The 17,454-nt window shown below is 45.0% G+C and overlaps 1 protein-coding gene across 1 annotated transcript; it reads right to left on the reverse strand.

Annotated features, from left to right (window-relative positions):
* Positions 1-9,413: 9,413 nt before the first annotated feature.
* Positions 9,414-12,666, reverse strand: LOC129460176 (methyl-CpG-binding domain protein 3-like 2; the record flags this gene model as incomplete). Its single annotated transcript, XM_055237834.2, has 3 exons — positions 9,414-10,060; positions 11,666-11,789; positions 12,587-12,666. Coding segments are annotated over 3 exons (789 nt in total), but the record flags the coding sequence as incomplete, so codon positions are not given.
* Positions 12,667-17,454: the final 4,788 nt, after the last annotated feature.

Here is a 17,454-nt window from a genome sequence, read left to right on the forward strand (position 1 = left end):
TATTGCTGTGAAATGGAGAAACTACTCAAATCTCTCCCCCACCCTCGCAGCCCTGACTCCAGTCCCCTGTAAGAATCTGGAATCCTCTATGCCCTGGGGCTCTGCATCTAGGGTCCTGCATCTAGACGAAAAACACGAGTTGGAAGACATGTTTGAGGGTCATCCTCTCCAACCCCAGGCACTATGATTTCCATCCAAGTCCACAGATAGCAAGTTCCCAGGGACCCCCTCCTCTTGGGTGGATTTAGTCCCAAGCCCATGTCAATAAGCCATCTGCACAAACGCCATTTGGGATGACGCCAGGCAAGGTGTGAGGTAACAGGATCAGAAGGGCTCATGCCAGTCAGGACTCAGCCGACAACATTCCGGCATCACACCTTTTGAAGTTCAACGTGGCACGGGGGCAGCCTCACACACCCTGGGCCCAGGGCAGCTGCAGAACATTCCCTGTGCGGCCCGCACACATCTGCACGCCAATCCCGTGTGTACGAGCCCCTGCAAGTGCATACGTCCCCCATTGCCTGGGAAGCAGCATTCTCACTGAATTCACAAAGTCCAAATGAGTAGCTCAAGATCCATGCAGAATTGAAGCTGCATTGTTGGGTTCCAAAATGTGATCTCCTTCCTTATTTCTTAGTTATTTTTACTATGGTAATCCCACGGATCAATATATCCCGACGATTCATTTCTTCACCTGCAGTATTGGGTTCCTTCATTACTTACGGTTTTATGAAAACATGGGGCTAGGTGGGGAATTCGTCTCTTTTCTGACCTAAAGCAGAGGATAGTAACTGAAAAACACCTACATTCCCCACCACCTAAAACATCAATGACGAAGCTCACACCACCAGACCTCTATCTAAAGCCGTGGAGTACAGGGGATTTTCAGGGCAGTGAAACCATTCTGTATGACACAGTAATGATGGATACAGGTTATTACACATTTGTTAAAACTGATAGAGTGTACAAAATAAAGAGTGAACTGGAATGTATCTGCTTTGTTTTTTTCTTGTACTTTTGGTGTCATCTCTAAAATCACTGTGGGTTTTCATGACCTTAGATATGGATCATAAAAAATTACCCTCTGTTTGCTTCTAAAAGCTTTCTAGTTTCAAGGTTTCTCTTTACGACACTAATCGATTTTGAGTTGATTTTTGTGTATCATACACTGCATTAGACTAGCACTTTCTGGCCCCTTGTTAACTGTTGTTTCATTAATTTTTCTGTATCCTGTGAGGTAGGAGTCCAAAGTCATTCTGCAGTTGGATATCCAGTTGTAGTGACCTTTCGAGCCTGAACCTGCTCTCTCAGCCATCACAGGGTCTCCCAACTGAAAACAGCTGAGCAGCTCCCAAGTTTCCATGGAGACAGTGGCCACATGACCTCAACCTGGCCAATCAGCAGATCTCATCCTCTTTGGCCACAGTGATTGGCTAAGGCCTGCTCATGTGACACACTCAGTGGCAAAGGTCAGGTCGTTGTCTTGGAAACGTCCGGGAGGAGAAGATCTATTTCCGTTAGGCTGCTGGGGCTGTGAGTGCCATCTTGTCACCTTGAAGGAAGAGCCCACCTGAGAATGACATCAACTCAGAGGGAAGTCAGCAGAGCCAAGAGGCCGGGAGAGATGATTCCTGATGACATCATCCGGTTCCTGGGTGCAGCCACGGTAGAGTTGGCCTGGAACGTTGTCCCTGGCATGGAGGTGACCAGAGGTCACCCTCACATGTCAGCAGACACCTCCAGCCGTGTCATTCTTGCTTCTCGTTAGCAAAGTTTGTAGGGGTAGTATTCTCAGTTGGCATTCCTAGCTGAGATATGTAGCTGAGAGGTCACCATGCTGTGGGGCCTTGGGACCACTTCTGCCTCCAAGGAGTCCCTTAATGATGATCATAGGTTCCTCAAGGTCATCAGCCAGGGCAGCTTTGCAGAGGTCAAGGCAGCTGGCCCAGCACATTCTCACTGGGACCAAGATGGCTGTGGAGGTCAACCCAACAGGGCAGCAGGGCTCCTGCAGCCCCCAAGGTCTGTACTGCAGGGTCCATATGATGAAGGCCCTTAATCACCCGAAGATCATCAGACTCACGTGGCTGGCACCGAGAACAGGCTGTTGCTAGTCATGGATTAAGCCAGCTCGGGAGAGCTATCTGACTTCACCCTCGAATTCTCCTACTTGAAGGGGGAAGAGGCCTGAGGCAAGTTCCAGCAAATAGGATATTCCATGCAGTGAGGCTTCCAGAAGGAAATTCTCCACAGGGATCTGAAGCCAGAGAACTTCCCTGAGGAGGCTCAGCACAACATGGAAACAACAGACTCTGGCTTTGATACCAGATTCACCGTAGGCTGAAAGCTGAGCCCCTTAGGTGGGAACTCCTCTTACGCAGCCTGGGAACTGTTCCTGGAGGCAAAAGTACCATGGACTCCGGTGGGCGTGTGGAGCCTGGGAGTCACTGTCTACACTGTGGTGGCTGAGGACTGCCATCTGTCGGGCAGACTTTTGTGGGGCTGAGGATGACACTAATACTCTGTGAACGATGACAGGCGATCCCGTTTCTCATTTCCATAGAACTAGAACGTCTCATAAACACAATTCTGGCTGTTGACTCCAGGTAGAGGCCCTCACTAGACCACATCATGGGGCGCCCATGCATTAACATGGGCCAGGAGGAGACACTAACTAAGGCCATACTGGGAGCTGCACCCCGATCACCCGGAGTCTGGAAAGCGCTTGTGGTGTCCCCGGGAGATGAGGCCAACCACGTCCCATCCTTGTAGGAACAAAAATGTAGGAACAAAAATTTTTAGTAGAGATGGGGTTTCTCCATGTTGGTCAGGCTGGTCTCGAACTCCTGATCTCAGGTGATCCACCCGGCTCGGCCTCCCCAAGTGCTGGGATTACAGGCGTGAGCCACTGTGCCCGGCCCACAGCATGGATTTTTCTTACTATAAACATCAAGCTACACTTGCCAGTCTTTTACCCCTGTGGTCTCATTTGTCTCCGCTAGAGGGAGAAAGGAGACTCAATAAAAACTGCATGGTTCACGGCAGGGCATGGTGCCTCATGCTTGTAATCCCAGCGCTTTGGGAGGCCCAGGCGGGTGGATCACTTGACGTCAGGAGTTCGAGACCAGACGAGCCTGGCCAACACGGTGAAACCCTGTCTCTACTACTACTACTACTACTAATAATAATAATACAAAAATTAGCCGGACGTGGTGGTGGGCACCTGTGAGCCCAGCTACTCAGGAGGCTGAGGCAGGAGAATGACTTGAACCCGGGAGGCAGAGGTTACAGTGATCTGAAATCACACCATTCCACTCCAGCCTTGGGCGACAGTCCATCTCAAAAAGGAAAAAAAAACCGGCATGTTTCTCTGTTCTCATAAATATACTGCAAAATAACTTTGCCCTCTTATAATCTGAATGATTTATGATGTCCAAAAAACAGATTCATTCACTCAGGAAATATTTATTGACCACCTACAACATGCCATTTCCCCAGAACATTAAGGCAGTTCAAAAAATATTGAAAAATGGAAAAGTAAGCATATTAGAACATAAAACATTGTTTAAATATTTATCCCCAAACTATTAAAAATTTTAATTTCCTGTTCTCAAATGTTTGTAAAACCTTTTTTATTTTTTAATATTTTTGGAGTCAAGGTCTTGCTCTGTCACTCAGACTGGAGTGTAGTGGTACGATTATAGCTCACTGCAGCCTCAACCTCCTGGGCTCAAGCGATCCTCCCACCTCAGCCTCCAGAGTAGCTGGGATGCCAGCCAATCCACATTCTGAATACTACTCTTTCAGGGCATGGGAAGTTTGCTGAGAAACAATTCCTTTTACATGACTGACAAAGGAGGAAATGATGTTTGTGTTTTGTGCTTGAGTTCCACATGTTGGTCAAAGAATGGATGATCTAAGATGGTGTTACTCACTCATCTTGTGGTTGGAAGTTGGCAACCAGAGTGATGAATTGTTGACTGCCAAGCCTTATTTCTCTCGCACATGGCCTCTTACACTCCAGCTGGCCAGCAATTTTTGACATCCAGTTAATTGTTGTTTCATTAAGTTTTGTGTACCACATGAGGTAGGGGTCTCACTTCATTCTTTTTCATTTGGATATCCAGTTGTAAGAGCACCATTTGTTAAAAATACTGTTTTTTCACTTTGGGAGGCTGAGGCTGAGGCTGGTGGATCACTTGAGATCAGGAGTCCAAGACCAGCCTGGTCAACATGGTGAAACCCCTTCTGTACTAAAAATACAAAAATTAGCCAGGCATGGTGGCATGCCCCTGTAATCCCAGCTACTCGGGAGGCTAAGGCACATGAATCACTTGAACCGAAGAGGCGGAGGGTTCAGTAAGCCGAGATTGCGCCACTGCTCTCCAGCCTGGGTGACAGAGTGAGACTCTGTCTTTTCCCTATTGAATGGTCTTCGTGCCCTTGTCAAAAACCAGTTAGCTATAGATATGGGTTTATTTCTGGACTCTCGATTATACCCCATTGTTCTGTGACCCTATCCTTATTTCAATATCACACCTATGATTACAGAATTTTTGTATTAAGTTTGGTAATTGGAAAACATGGGCTTTCCAACTTTGTTTTTCTTCGACAAGATTGTTTCAAACCTTGGAATTCTATATATTAATAAATTATAGGATAGTTTCTCCATTTCTGCAAAAAGGGCCACTGGGATTTTGATAAGGATTTCACTGAATCTATACATTGCTTTGGACTGTGTTGTAATCTTAATTATTCCAAGTCCTCTGATCCATGAATATGGGATGTCTTTCCATATATTTAAGCTTTCTTCATTACTTTCAGCAATGTTTTCTACTTTTTAGTACAAATCTCTCACCTTTTAAGTTAAATTCATACCTAGGTATTCTACTCTTTTGGATGTTATTATAAATAAAATTATTTCCTTAATTTTCTCTTTGGAGAATTCGTTTGAAATATTTAGAAACACAAGTGAGTTTTGCATATTGATCTTGTACCCTGGAGCCTTAAAAATTTGCTCTAATCATTTTTTGTGGATTCTTTGAGATTGCCTGTGTATTGAATCTTGTCATCTGGGAATTGGGATAATTTTACTTCTTCCTTTCCAATTTGAATGCCTTTTATTTGCTTTTCTTGCTTAATTTTTCTAGCTAAAACTTCCAGAACAATGTTTAATAACAAAGTGAAAATGGACTCCTTGTCTTCGTACTGGGCCTAGAGGTGAAGCAGCTAGTCTTTTGCTATCAATTATGATGTTAGCTGTGGTTTCTCATTTATGTCCTTTATCATGTTAAGGAAGTTCCCTCTTATTATTTCTGAGTGCGTTTTCATGAACAGTATTGGATTTGATCAAATGAACTGCTGCATTTTTTAAAATCATGATTTTTTTCTTCCTTTTATTTTTATTTTATTTATTTATTTATTTTTGAGACGGAGTCTCACTCTGTCACCAGGCTGGAGTGCAGTGGCACGATCTCGGCTCACTGCAACCTCTGTCTCCTAGGTTCAAGCAATTCTCCTGCCTCAGCCTCCCAAGTAGCTGGGATTACAGGCGAGCGCCACCAGGCCCAGCTAATTTTTGTACTTTTAGTAGAGACGATGTTTCACCATGTTGGCCAGAATGGTCTCGATCTCTTCACCTCATGATCTGCCCACCTCAGCCTCCCAAAGTGTTGGGATTACAGGCATGAGCCACCGCGCCCGGCCTTCTTCCTTTTATTAATGTGGTAGATTACATTGATTGATTTAACTAAGTTGAATGTCCTTTGCTTTCCTGGGGTATTTTCCATTTGGACATGGTATATAATTTTTCAAATATGCTATTAGATTTGATTTGCTAGTATTTTATTGGAGATTTTTAATCTATTATCTTAATGGTATTGGTCTATAGTTTTCTTGTTATGTCTTTGTCTGGTGTGTTACCAGTGAAATGCTGGCCTCATAGAATAAGTTACAGTGTGTTCCCTCCTTTTCTACTTTTTGGGGGATTTTAAAGGTTTGATCCGATTCACTAGTGAAGCCATCTAATTGTGAGCTTTTCTTTGTAGGACTGTTTTTTATTACTAATTCAACCTTTTTTCATATTATAGAGCTATTCAAACTTTGTATTTTTTCCTGAATTTGCTTTGTTTTTTATTTTTGTTTTTGTTTTGAGACAAGGTCTCACTCTGTGGCCCAGGCTGGAGTGCAATAGCGTGATCTTGGCTCACTGCAACCTCTGCCTCCTCGGTTCAAGCAATTCTCGTGCCTCAGCCACCGAGTAGCTGAGGTTACAGGTGTGCACCACCATGCCTGGCTATTTTTTGTATTTTTAGTAGAGATGGGGTTTCACCATGTTGCCAGGCTGGTCTCGAACTACTGGCCTCATTGGCCTCATGTGATCTTCCCACTTCAGCCTACCAAAGTGCTGGGATTACAGTCATGAGCCATCACGCCCGGACTTCTTGGATCTGTTTTAATAATTCGTGCATTTTAAGGAATTTGCTCATCTACATTACAGAATTTATTCATGTATACTTCATTATATTCTCCTTTTTTATTTCTGCAAGGTCAGTAATAATGTCTCCATGTTCATCTCTAATGTATTTATTTGCATTTGCCCTCTGTCACTGAGGACAGCCTACCTAGCCTACCTAAAGGTTTGTCAGTTTGCCAATCTTAAAGAACCAACCTGTGGTTTCACTGATTTTCTCTGTAGTTTTTATATTCTCTATTTCATGTATATTCATTCTAATCTTTATTTCGTTCTCTCTGCCTGCTTTTAATTTACTTTGCTATTCTTTTTGTTGTTCCTTGAGATTAAAAGTTAGATAATTAATTTGATATCTTTTTTCTTTTTTTGAAGAAACCTATTAGAGGTTTAAATTTGCGAGCAATGTTTCTACAGAATCTCACAGACATTGATATGTTGTGTTTCCAATTTCATTTCTCTCAAGGTATTTACTAATTTCACTTGTGCATTCTTTTTTGTTTTGTTTTGTTTTTTTGAGATGGAGTCTCACTCTGTTGCCCAGGCTGTGGAGTGCAGTGGCGTGATCTCGGCTCACTGCAACCTCTACCTCCTGGGTTCACACGATTCTCCTGCCTCAGCCCACCCCCGCGCCGCGCCCCCAACCCCGGAGTAGCTGGGATTATAGGCGAATGACACCACGCCCAACTAATTTTTGTAGTTTTTTTTTTTTTTTTTTTTTGAGACAGAGTCTCGCTGTCGCCCAGGCTGGAGTGCAGTGGCGCGATCTCGGCTCACTGCAGGCTCCACCCCCCAGGGGTTCACGCCATTCTCCTGCCTCAGCTTCCCGAGTAGCTCGCCCGGCTAATTTTTTGTATTTTTAGTAGAGACGGGGTTTCACTGTGTTAGCCAGGATGGTCTTGATCTCCTGACCTCCTGATCCGCCCGCCTCGGCCTCCCAAAGTGCTGGGATTACAGGCGTGAGCCACCGCGCCTGGTCTAATTTTTGTAGTTTTAGTGGAGACGGGGTTTCACCATTTGGCCAGGCTGGTCTTGAACTCCTGACCGCAGGTGATCCACCTGCCTGGGCCTCCCAAAGTGCTGGGATTACAGGCGTGAGCCACCGCACCCGGCCGTGCATTCTTCTTTAAACCATTGGTTATCAGTCGGCTATTTAATTTCCACATATCTGAATTTTCCAGCATTCTTTTTATTGCGAATTTCTAGCTTCTTTCTAGAGCAATCATAGAAGATACTTTGTGTAGTTTCAGTTTTTTTTTTAATTTGTTATGACCTGTCCCATGGCCGAACATATGGTCTATCCTGGAGAATGTTCTACTGCACTTGAGAGGGATGACGACTCCGCTGTTGTTAAATGCAGTGCTCTAGGTAGGCTTTGCATCCAGGTTGGTCTATAGTTTATTCGAATACCCCATTTCATGATTAATCTGCTGTCTATTGGGTCTATGCATTATTGCAAGAGCAATATTAATGTCTCCAACTCTTGTAAAACCATCTATTTTCCACCTTAAATTTTGTTCATCTTTGCTTCTTATATTTCTGGGCTCTGTGGTTTCGTGAGTACATTTTCATAGTTTTGTTTCTTCTTAGTGAATTGACATTTTTATCAGCATATACAGTTGAACCTTGAACATCTTGGGGGTCTGGGCACTGACCCCACACCGCCAGCAGTTGAAAATCCGCATACAGGCCGGGCGCGGTGGCTCACACCTGTAATCCCAGCACTTTGGGAGGCCGAGGTGGGCAGATCACCTGAGGTCAGGAGTTTGAGACCAGACTGGCCAACCTGGCAAAACACTGTCTCTATTAAAAATACAAAAATTGGCCAGGCATGGTGGTGGACGCTTGTAGTCCCAGCTACTTGGGAGGCTGAGGCAGGAGAATCGCTTGAACCCAGGAGGTGGAGGTTGAAGTGAGCTGAGATCGTGCCATTGCACGCCAGCCTGGTGACAGAGCAAGACTGTCTCTCAAAAAATAAATAAATAAATAAATAATAAAAGAAAGTTAAAAAAAAGGAAAAACGTAACTACAAAACATTAAATGATCCTTCAGCATAGAATAACTTAATTACTTCTTGGCTGAAACATTATCTTTTGTAAAAACAAAAAAAAATTACCTTTTGTATACAATGTTCACCGTTTGGGTAATGAGCACCCTAGAAACCCAATCCATACCATTAAGCAAAATATATTAATAAAATCAACAAATACATGTTCCCCTGAATCTAAAAAATAAAAATGAAAATGCAATTTCAAAATAAAAATTTAATGTTAAAATCAGTGTACTTTATTAAATTACGTAATGTAATCATATTGCTTAAAAAGTATATAATTGAATTTTATTTTTTAGAACTTCATTTAAAATTAAATTGGAATTTAATAGAAAAACTAATTAAAATCAGGCCAGGCACGGTGGCTCACACCTGTAATCCAAGCACTTTGGGAGGCCAAAGCAGGCGGATCACCTGAGGTCGGGAGTTTGAGACCAGCCTGACCAACATGGTGAAACCCCCATCTCTACCAAAAATACAAAATTAGCCAGGTGTGGTAGTGCATGTCTGTAATCCCAGCTACTCAGTAGGCTGAGGCAGGAGAATTGCTTGAACCCGGGAGGAAGGGGTTGCGGTGAGACGAGATCACGCCATTGCACTCCAGCCTGGGCAACGAGAGGGAAACTCCGTCTCAAAAAAAAAAAAAGAAAAGAAAAATTAATAAAAATCATGATAAACAGACATTGAGATGTACAATGACATACATATAAAAGTCTCCTTCTTTGCCTTATGAAACCCAATTTCTCACCACAAAACCATCCACTCCTTACACGTGTTGCCTTTCAAATGCTTTTAATAAAGAACAGGTGAGGAAGTACAAAGTGTGACAATTCATAGCAGGAAAGAGGACAGGCATTAAAAGATAGGGATTCAAAACCCAGGACTGTCCCCACTGACTCACGCCCCAACTCCGGGGCCACACCCCACAGCTTCTCAGCACCCCCTCCTCCTGCACTTCATCCACCTGTCAGCATTTCTGCCTGCCTGGCCAGCCTGTCTGCCTGCAAGGCCTTGGCCAGTCTCTCCCTGGCTTTCTTCACCCTCCTGGCCTGTCTCCGGATATCTTCAGGAGTCACCAATTGGCCAGAGAGGGGCAGTGGGAGCTGACAACCCACTCCCAGGGTTGGCCCCCCTGCCACAGCTGGAAACTGCCCAGGGGTGGGCTCGGGCCGGCTGTGCACACGCTCAGCACCAGCTCTGTCCGGAGGAGAGTCACCGGCCATCCCCAGTGCAAGGATACTTAAGACGCTCTCCAAATGCCGTGGACTTGAACCTTCTCCTTGGCTGCTGCAGGGCTGCAGGGCCTGCATTCTCCGGTAGGCGCAGAGTTGCTGAGGCTTCTCCAGGTGCTCATCCCCTTTTCTGCGCCTGACGTGGTTGTCAGGATGAGACCTGATCCTTGTCACCGGCCTCTGGAAGATGCAGCTGGTGAGTCTCATGGGGAGAGCGGACCTCGCAGCTCGTCTCCGATGGGCCTGGGCCATGTGGATTTCTCGTTTCTTCTGTAAAGCCCGGGGCATCATGTTTCTTTTCAGCTTCCCCTTTCAAACGAAAAGAAAATGTGAAATTTCAACCAAATGGAGGCTGGAGAAGATCAGCTCTGGGGGCCTCTCTCAGCTCAGTGGAATCTTCCCACCAGCCTCTCTTTCTGGGGAAACGTGTCTCAAATGGCAGTGTACATCCTCAGGGTTTGTTAAACTCAGATCTCTGGACCTGAACCCAAGTAAGTCTGGGGTGGACCCTAGAGTCTGCATTTCTCCGCGTGATGCTGATGCTGCTGGCAGAGGCTCCAGGCCTTGACACTGGGTCCTGGGACCTCATAAGGCTGATGCGAGTCAAGGACTAAATGCTCAAGGTCATGACCCAGGGCCAGTTCCACACCTTGTCCCTCCTCATCCTCCTCGGAGCACACCCCTCTCTTCTCTTCCATGCCACTGTCAGTTGCACACACGCTGGTGCCTCCTAATCCATCCCCAACAAGACACCGGGACCCCAGACTTCTCTGTCAACCAAGACCTCACATTTCTCTGTATCTCTTTCTACTGTGCTTCAGGACACAACATCATTTTCATAGCTCCTTGACTCTGGTCTCCAAAGAAATCGTGCACTCGCCAACCCTTAAATACTCACTGCCACACCCAGATCCCACCTTCACCTGAACGCCTCCTGCTCATGAAGAGAAACCTCAGAAACACCATGTCACTTTCTGTTTCTAAAAGCTCAATTAACTAGATTATACCATGAGAGAATCTTTTGATGACATACTGAGAAAGATGATTAGGTGCCTCCTAAGATTTGAAATCCTTTCTTGCTCTAACTCAATTGGAAGACTCTAGTCTCATAAAGCTGTTTCAGATACAAACTTTATCAGGGCACTTTCTATTTTAAAGCCTTCATTTCTGTCCTTCTCATTTCATTTCTGTTGTCCTGCCATTAAGATTAATACCACCCCTTACACAACCCAAGGTGTTCCCGTTTGGAGGGAAAATTATTTAGTCCCCTTAGTTACAGGGCACCTATGATGTGCCCAGCTGTGCGGTAGAACCCCTGATCCAGAAGTAAACTTCATAAATCACCGCTCTGTTGATTTTCATCTTGGTGAGAAGGAAGACATAATAAACACACTAAAAACAAATTTCTGATAGGGTATCAGATATAATTAAGTTCCATGATGAAGAAGGGAGAGACAGACAGGGATGGAGGGAGTTGAGAAACAGAGAAACAGAAAAGAAATTCACTACAATGAATCGTGACAGTGAGTTTAGGGAAGGACTCACTGATCATGATATTTAACCAGAGAGCTAAATTCTTTTTAAAGGGACCAAGCAATTTCTGCTTCAAGAACTTTCCAGAGAGGGAGACAATTTGAAGACTGCAAGGCCAAATAATACCTCTTTTCCTTCTTAGTGATGTTGTTGGACTTTTAAAAAATCGGGGCTATTATCCCCAGATAGCTCCATGGACAAAAAATTAAAATACCTTGAATATTACTCAACATATATTAACACCTAGGGTATAACTTTCCACGAGATAGCATCTAGTTTTGAGAACAACTTGCTAATAACTGTAAAGATGTTTTACAGAAAGAAAAAGGAATACAAATGGACATTATTTCAGTCAATATTCAATAAGGGTCTCATACTCACCAGCATAGTCAGGCTTGGAAAAGAGGTGAACGCAGCTGTAGAGTTCCTCCTGCTGACCCCACTCCTGAGATGCAGACAGCCCTTGGCTTGCAGGAAAATGCAGTGGCTTCTGCATCTGGCTCCTCTTTTACAGAGGAAGGGAGTGATAATGCAATCAGCGGATAATCCACAGGGAACGCCCTGTCTCCACCCACTGGATTTGAAGCATTTCTAAATCTTTATACAGAAACCAATATGGTATTACCAACACAGAGTGTTAGTAGAAAAAGAATTTAATACGTGTGTGTGGAGGGGTGGTATTTACAGTTAATATCAGCATTTTAGATATGTTTACTTTTCCTCCCATTCTTTCAAACATCTTTGAAAGCATTCCATGGAGATAAGAATCGAATTGTCGGCCAGGCGCAGTGGCTCATGCCTGTAATCCCAGCACTTTGGGAGGCCGAGGCGGGCGGATCACCTGAGGTCAGGAGTTCGAGACCAGCCTCAACATGGAGAAACCCCGTCTCTACTAAAAATACAAAATTAGCCGGGCATGGTGGTGCATGCCTGTAATCCCGGCTACTCGGGAGGCTGAGGCAGAAGAATGGTGTGAACCTGTGAGGCAAAGGTTGCAGTGAGCCAAGATTGCACCATTGCACTCCAGCCTGGGCAACAGAGTGAGACTCCATCTCAAAAAAAAAAGAAACAAAAAGAAAAACACCTATTAAATAAACAGACCTAATAAAAAAGAAATGCGATCTCAGCAGCCCTGGTCTGTGTGGTGACTACTCAGTTTTTTCTTACTATTGTTCATGATCTTTTCATTGTATAAATCTTCCTGGCTTGATCTTTAGGGAGGCAGACAGATGCTGGCTATTTTGCCAATTTGGACCTGGGACTAGGAAGTTTAAGACACAATTAGCTTATGTATTTAATCACGTTGTGGCAATTTCAATGTACCAATGCCTCCCCAGGAAACTCCAATATACAGATAAAATATACTGCACTCCAGCCTGGGCGACAGTGAGACTCCATCTGAAAAAAAAAAAGAAAGATCTCCTATTAATGAAAATGCAGCGAGAAATGGGTGTTAGAAAATCATAGCGGAAAAGATACTTGCATGATGTGCATCCAGTAAAGTACATCAAGCCAGAATACAGAATAGAAAGATGTCCATCAAATAAAAAAAAAAACTAAAAATTTACGTGCAAAATGGGTGAAAAACTTCAGTAGCCACTACTGAAGAAAGAATAAATAAATGGTCAATACAATCCTGAACACATGTCCAAATTCTGTTTAGCTTCAGATAAACGCTGATGAAAAATCACTATGAGATATTCATATACACTTCTGTTTGGCTAAAATGAAAAAACAGCAATGCCAAGTGCAGACAAGGCTACAGAGCAATCGTACCATTCACGTATAGCCAGTAGAGTTTAAATGGGAAGAAATGTACTTTATTTGTATCCCAACCTGAACTTACATTGGAATCTCCTGGAGAGTTTGAAAAACTAATGGCAGCACCCACCCCTATACATTTTTATTCCACTGATGTTGGATGCAGCCTGGGCTATAGGAATTTTACAATCCCCCAAAGGCCAAAAGGACAGCCAAGGATGACACACCACTTCCCTGGTTGGTTTGGAGCCTGTGGTTTTGAACCTTGGTTTGCAGAAAACACACCTGGGAGAGTTTTCACACCTGGGCGCCTTCCAGACAAGTGTCTCCAGATGCCTATGGCAGCGGCCAGCAAAACATAAATTAATTAATTATTTATTTATTTAGACAGAGTCTCCCTCTGTTGCCCAGGCTGGAGTGCAGTGGCATGCTCTCAGGTCACTGCAAGCTCCGCCTCCCAGGTTTAAGTGATTCTCCTGCCTCAGCCTCCCAAGTAGCTGGGATTACAGGCCTGAGACACCACGCCCAGCTAATTTTTTTTTCTTTTTTTTTTCTTCTGGGAGACAGAGTCTTGCTCTGTTGCCCAGGCTGTAGTGCAATGACGTGATCTCAGCTCACTGCAACCTCTGCCTCCCAGGTTCAAGCAATTCTCCTGCCTCAGCATCCCGAGTTCTGAGTAGCTGGGATTACAGGCGCCCCCCCACCACGCCCGGCTATTTTTTGTATTTTTTTTAGTAGAGACGAGATATCACCATGTCAGCCAGGCTGGTCTCAAACTCCCGACCTCAGGTGATCTGCCCACCTCAGCCTCCCAGAGTGCTGGGATTACAGGCATGAGCCACCGAGCTCAGCCACGCCCAGCTAATTTTTGAATTCTTAGTAGAGGCAGGGTTTCATCAGGTTGGCCAGGCTGGTCTTGAATTCCTGATCTCAAGTGATCTGCCCACTTCAGCCTCGCAAACATAATTTATTGTTATTATTATTTTTAAGAACTCCAAGTCCTGGCCGGGCAGAGTGGTTTACACCTGTTATCCCAGCACTTTGGGAGGCCGAGGTGGACAGATCATTTGAGGTCAGGAGTTTAAGACCAGCCTGGCCAACATGGTGAAACCTCGTCTCTACTAAAAATACAAAAATTAGCTGGGCATGGTGGCAGGCGCCTGTAATCCCAACTACTCAGGAGGCTAAGGCAGGAGAATTGCTTGAACCTGGGAGGCAGAGGTTGCAGTGAGCCGAGATCGCACCACTGCACTCCAGCCTGCATGACAGAGCGAGACTCTGTTTCAAAAAAAAAAATACAAAAGTTAGCTAGGCTTGGTGGCGGGCACCTGTAATAACAGTGACTCGAGAAGCTGAGGCAGGAGAATTGCTTGAATCTGGGAGGTGGAATTTTCAGTGAGCTGAGATAACACCACTGCACTCCAGCCTGGGTGACAGAGCCAGACCCTAATTCAAAAAAAAAAAAAAAAAAAGAACTCCAAGTCCTTCAATTCTAAGTCAAGAAGAGGACATTTCTGTCATTTCAAGAGGTCTAAGATTTTGCAGCTCATTTGAATTTCACAGTAAAATTTAAAAGGACTGGTGTCCGGATCCCAGGCAGGATCATTTGTATCTGTATAATGGAGTTTGCTGAGGTGCTGAGGGAGGCATCAGTACCTTGAAATTGCCCTACATGATTAAATATGTAAGCTAATTGTGTCTTTTTTTTTTTTTTTTTAAATTTGAGACAGAGTCTTGCACTGTTGACCAGGCTGGAGTGCAGTGGTGTGATCTCAGCTCACTGCAAGCTCTGTCTCCTGGGTTCACACCATTCTCCTGCCTTAACCTCCCGAGTAGCTGGAACTACAGGCCCCCACCACCACGCCCAGCTAATTTTTTTTGTATTTTTTAGTAGAGATGGGGTTTCACAGTGTTAGCCAGGATGGTCTCGATCTCCTGACCTCGTGATCCTCCTGCTTTGGCCTCCCAAAGTGCTGGGATTACAGGCATGAGCCACCACACCTGGCCCTAATTGTGTCTTAAACTTCCTAGTCCCAGGTCCAAATTGGCAAAATAGCCAGTATCTCTCTGCATCCGCAAAGATCAAACCAGGAGGATTTACACACAGAAAAGATCATGAAAAATCATAAGAAAAAACTGAGTAGTCACTGCAGAGACCAAGGCTGCTGAAATTGTATTTTTTTTGCCTTTTATCTATTAAGTGTTGGGTGTTTGTTTGTTTGTTTTGAGACAAATTCTCTCACCCTGGCTGGAGTGCAGTGGCGTGATCTCAGATTGCTGCAACCTCCACCTCCGGGGTTCAAGGGATTCATGTACCTCAGCCTCCCAAGTAGCTGGGATTACAGGTGCCCACCAACATGCCTGGCTAATTTTTGTATTTTCAGTAGAGACAGGGTTTCATCATGTTGGCCAGGCTGGTCTCGAACTCCTGGCCTCAACTGATTCACCTGCCTCAGCCTCTCAAAGTGCTGTGATTAGAGGTGCGAGCCACTGCACCCAGGTGTGTGTTTTTTTTTTTGTTTTTTGTTTTTTGTTTTTTTTTTGAGACGGAGTCTTGCTCTGTTGCCCAGGCCAGAGTGCAGTGGTGCTATCTCGCCTCACTGCAAGCTCCACCTCCCAGGTTCACGCCATTCTCCTGCCTCAGCCTCCCAAGTAGCTGGGACTCCAGGTGACCGCCACCACACCCGGCTATTTTTTGTATTTTTAGTAGAGACAGGGTTTCACCGTGTTAGCCAGGATGGTCTCGATCTCCTGACCTTGTGATCCACCCGCCTCAGCCTCCCAAAGTGCTGGGATTACAGGTGTGAGCCACTGCGCCCAGCCTGTGTTGTTTTTAATTGTATATATTTAAGGCATACATGATGTTTTGATGCACATATATGTAGCGAAATGATTACTAAAATGAAGCAAAGGAACTTATCTGTCTCCCGATGTAATTACCTTTGTGTATGTGTGTGTAGAAAGAGTAGCTGAAATCTACTCTTTCAGCAAATTCCCAGCATACAAGGCGGTATTCCTGAGGTTGCTTTTATGGGGTGGAAGTTTGCTACAGATTGGCCATAAGCAGGAGTTAATATCTCAGTCTCTTTTGCTCAACTGTTATTGGCATAGAACTTACATAGAGCAAAGTGCAAAAAATCAGACACGTACATCTTCATGAACTTTCACAAACTGAACGCACTCATGCTTAGCACTGAAATCAATGAATAGCATAGCGGATTCATCCCCAGGTGCCTTTTCCTGCCACCCTGTCCTGCCTCCCACAAAGGCACCCTCTGTTGTAACAGCACCTAGGATTAGTTTGGCTGGTTTTTGTTTCACGTGTAGGGAACCACATGGTATGCACAGTCTTGGGTGTGGATTAACCTCAGCTTTGAGAGATCAAGGCTTAAGGTTGTGCTGGTTGTCATTTGGGAGTTCTGATTGCTGTGAGAAGATCCGATGGGTGCAGATGCCCCAGTATTTATTCATTCTCCTGCTATTCATTGGCTGGTTTCTGACAAGAGCTATTATGATTGCAGGTTCTGTGCCCCTCAGAACATGAAATTGGTGGGCACGCATGCACAATGTTGAGATAAATGCTGTGTGCAAGGGAAGAGGGTAGATGTATATACAGCTTTTGGGGTTTGTTTGAGACGGAGTATGGATCTGTTGCCCAGGCTGGAGTGTAGTGGCACAATCTCGGCTCACTGCAACCCTCGCCTCCCAGGTTCAAGCGATTCTCCTGCCTTAGCCTCCCGACTAGCCGGGATTACAGGCACCCACCATCAGGCCTAGCTAATTTTTGTATTTTTGTGGAGACGGTGTTTCACCATGTTTGCCTGGCTGGTCTTGAATTCCTGATCTCAGGTGATCTGCCCGCCTCGGCCTCCCAAAGTGCTGGGATTACAAGCGTGAGCCACCGCCTGTTTGTTCTTTTGAGACAGTCTTTCTCTGTCACCCAGGCTGGAGTGCAGTGGCGCAATCTTGTCTCACCGCAACCTCCACCTCCTGGGTTCAAGCAATTCTGCATCAGCCTCCCGAGTAGCTGAGACTACAGGTGTACGCCACCATGCCTGGCTAATCTTTTTGTATTTTCAATAGAGAGGAGGTTTCACCACGTTGGCCAGGCTGGTCTCAAACTCCTGACCTCAAGTAATCCACACGCTTCAGCCTCCTAAAGTGCTGGGATTACAGGCGTGAGCCAATGTACCCAGCCTACAACTTTTGTTTTTGAGACAGGGTCTTGCTCTGTCACCCAGGCTGGCGTGCAGTAGCTCAATCACAACTCACTGCAGCCTTGATCTCCTGGGCTCAAGTGATCCTCCCACTTAAGCCTCCTAAGTAGATGGGACTACAGGCACGCATCACCATGCCTGACAATACTTATATTTTATTTTTTGTAGAGATAAGGTCTTCCTACGTTGTCC

Source organism: Symphalangus syndactylus, chromosome 13 (assembly GCF_028878055.3).
Source record: "Symphalangus syndactylus isolate Jambi chromosome 13, NHGRI_mSymSyn1-v2.1_pri, whole genome shotgun sequence".
Classification (NCBI taxonomy): Eukaryota; Metazoa; Chordata; class Mammalia; order Primates; family Hylobatidae; genus Symphalangus; species Symphalangus syndactylus.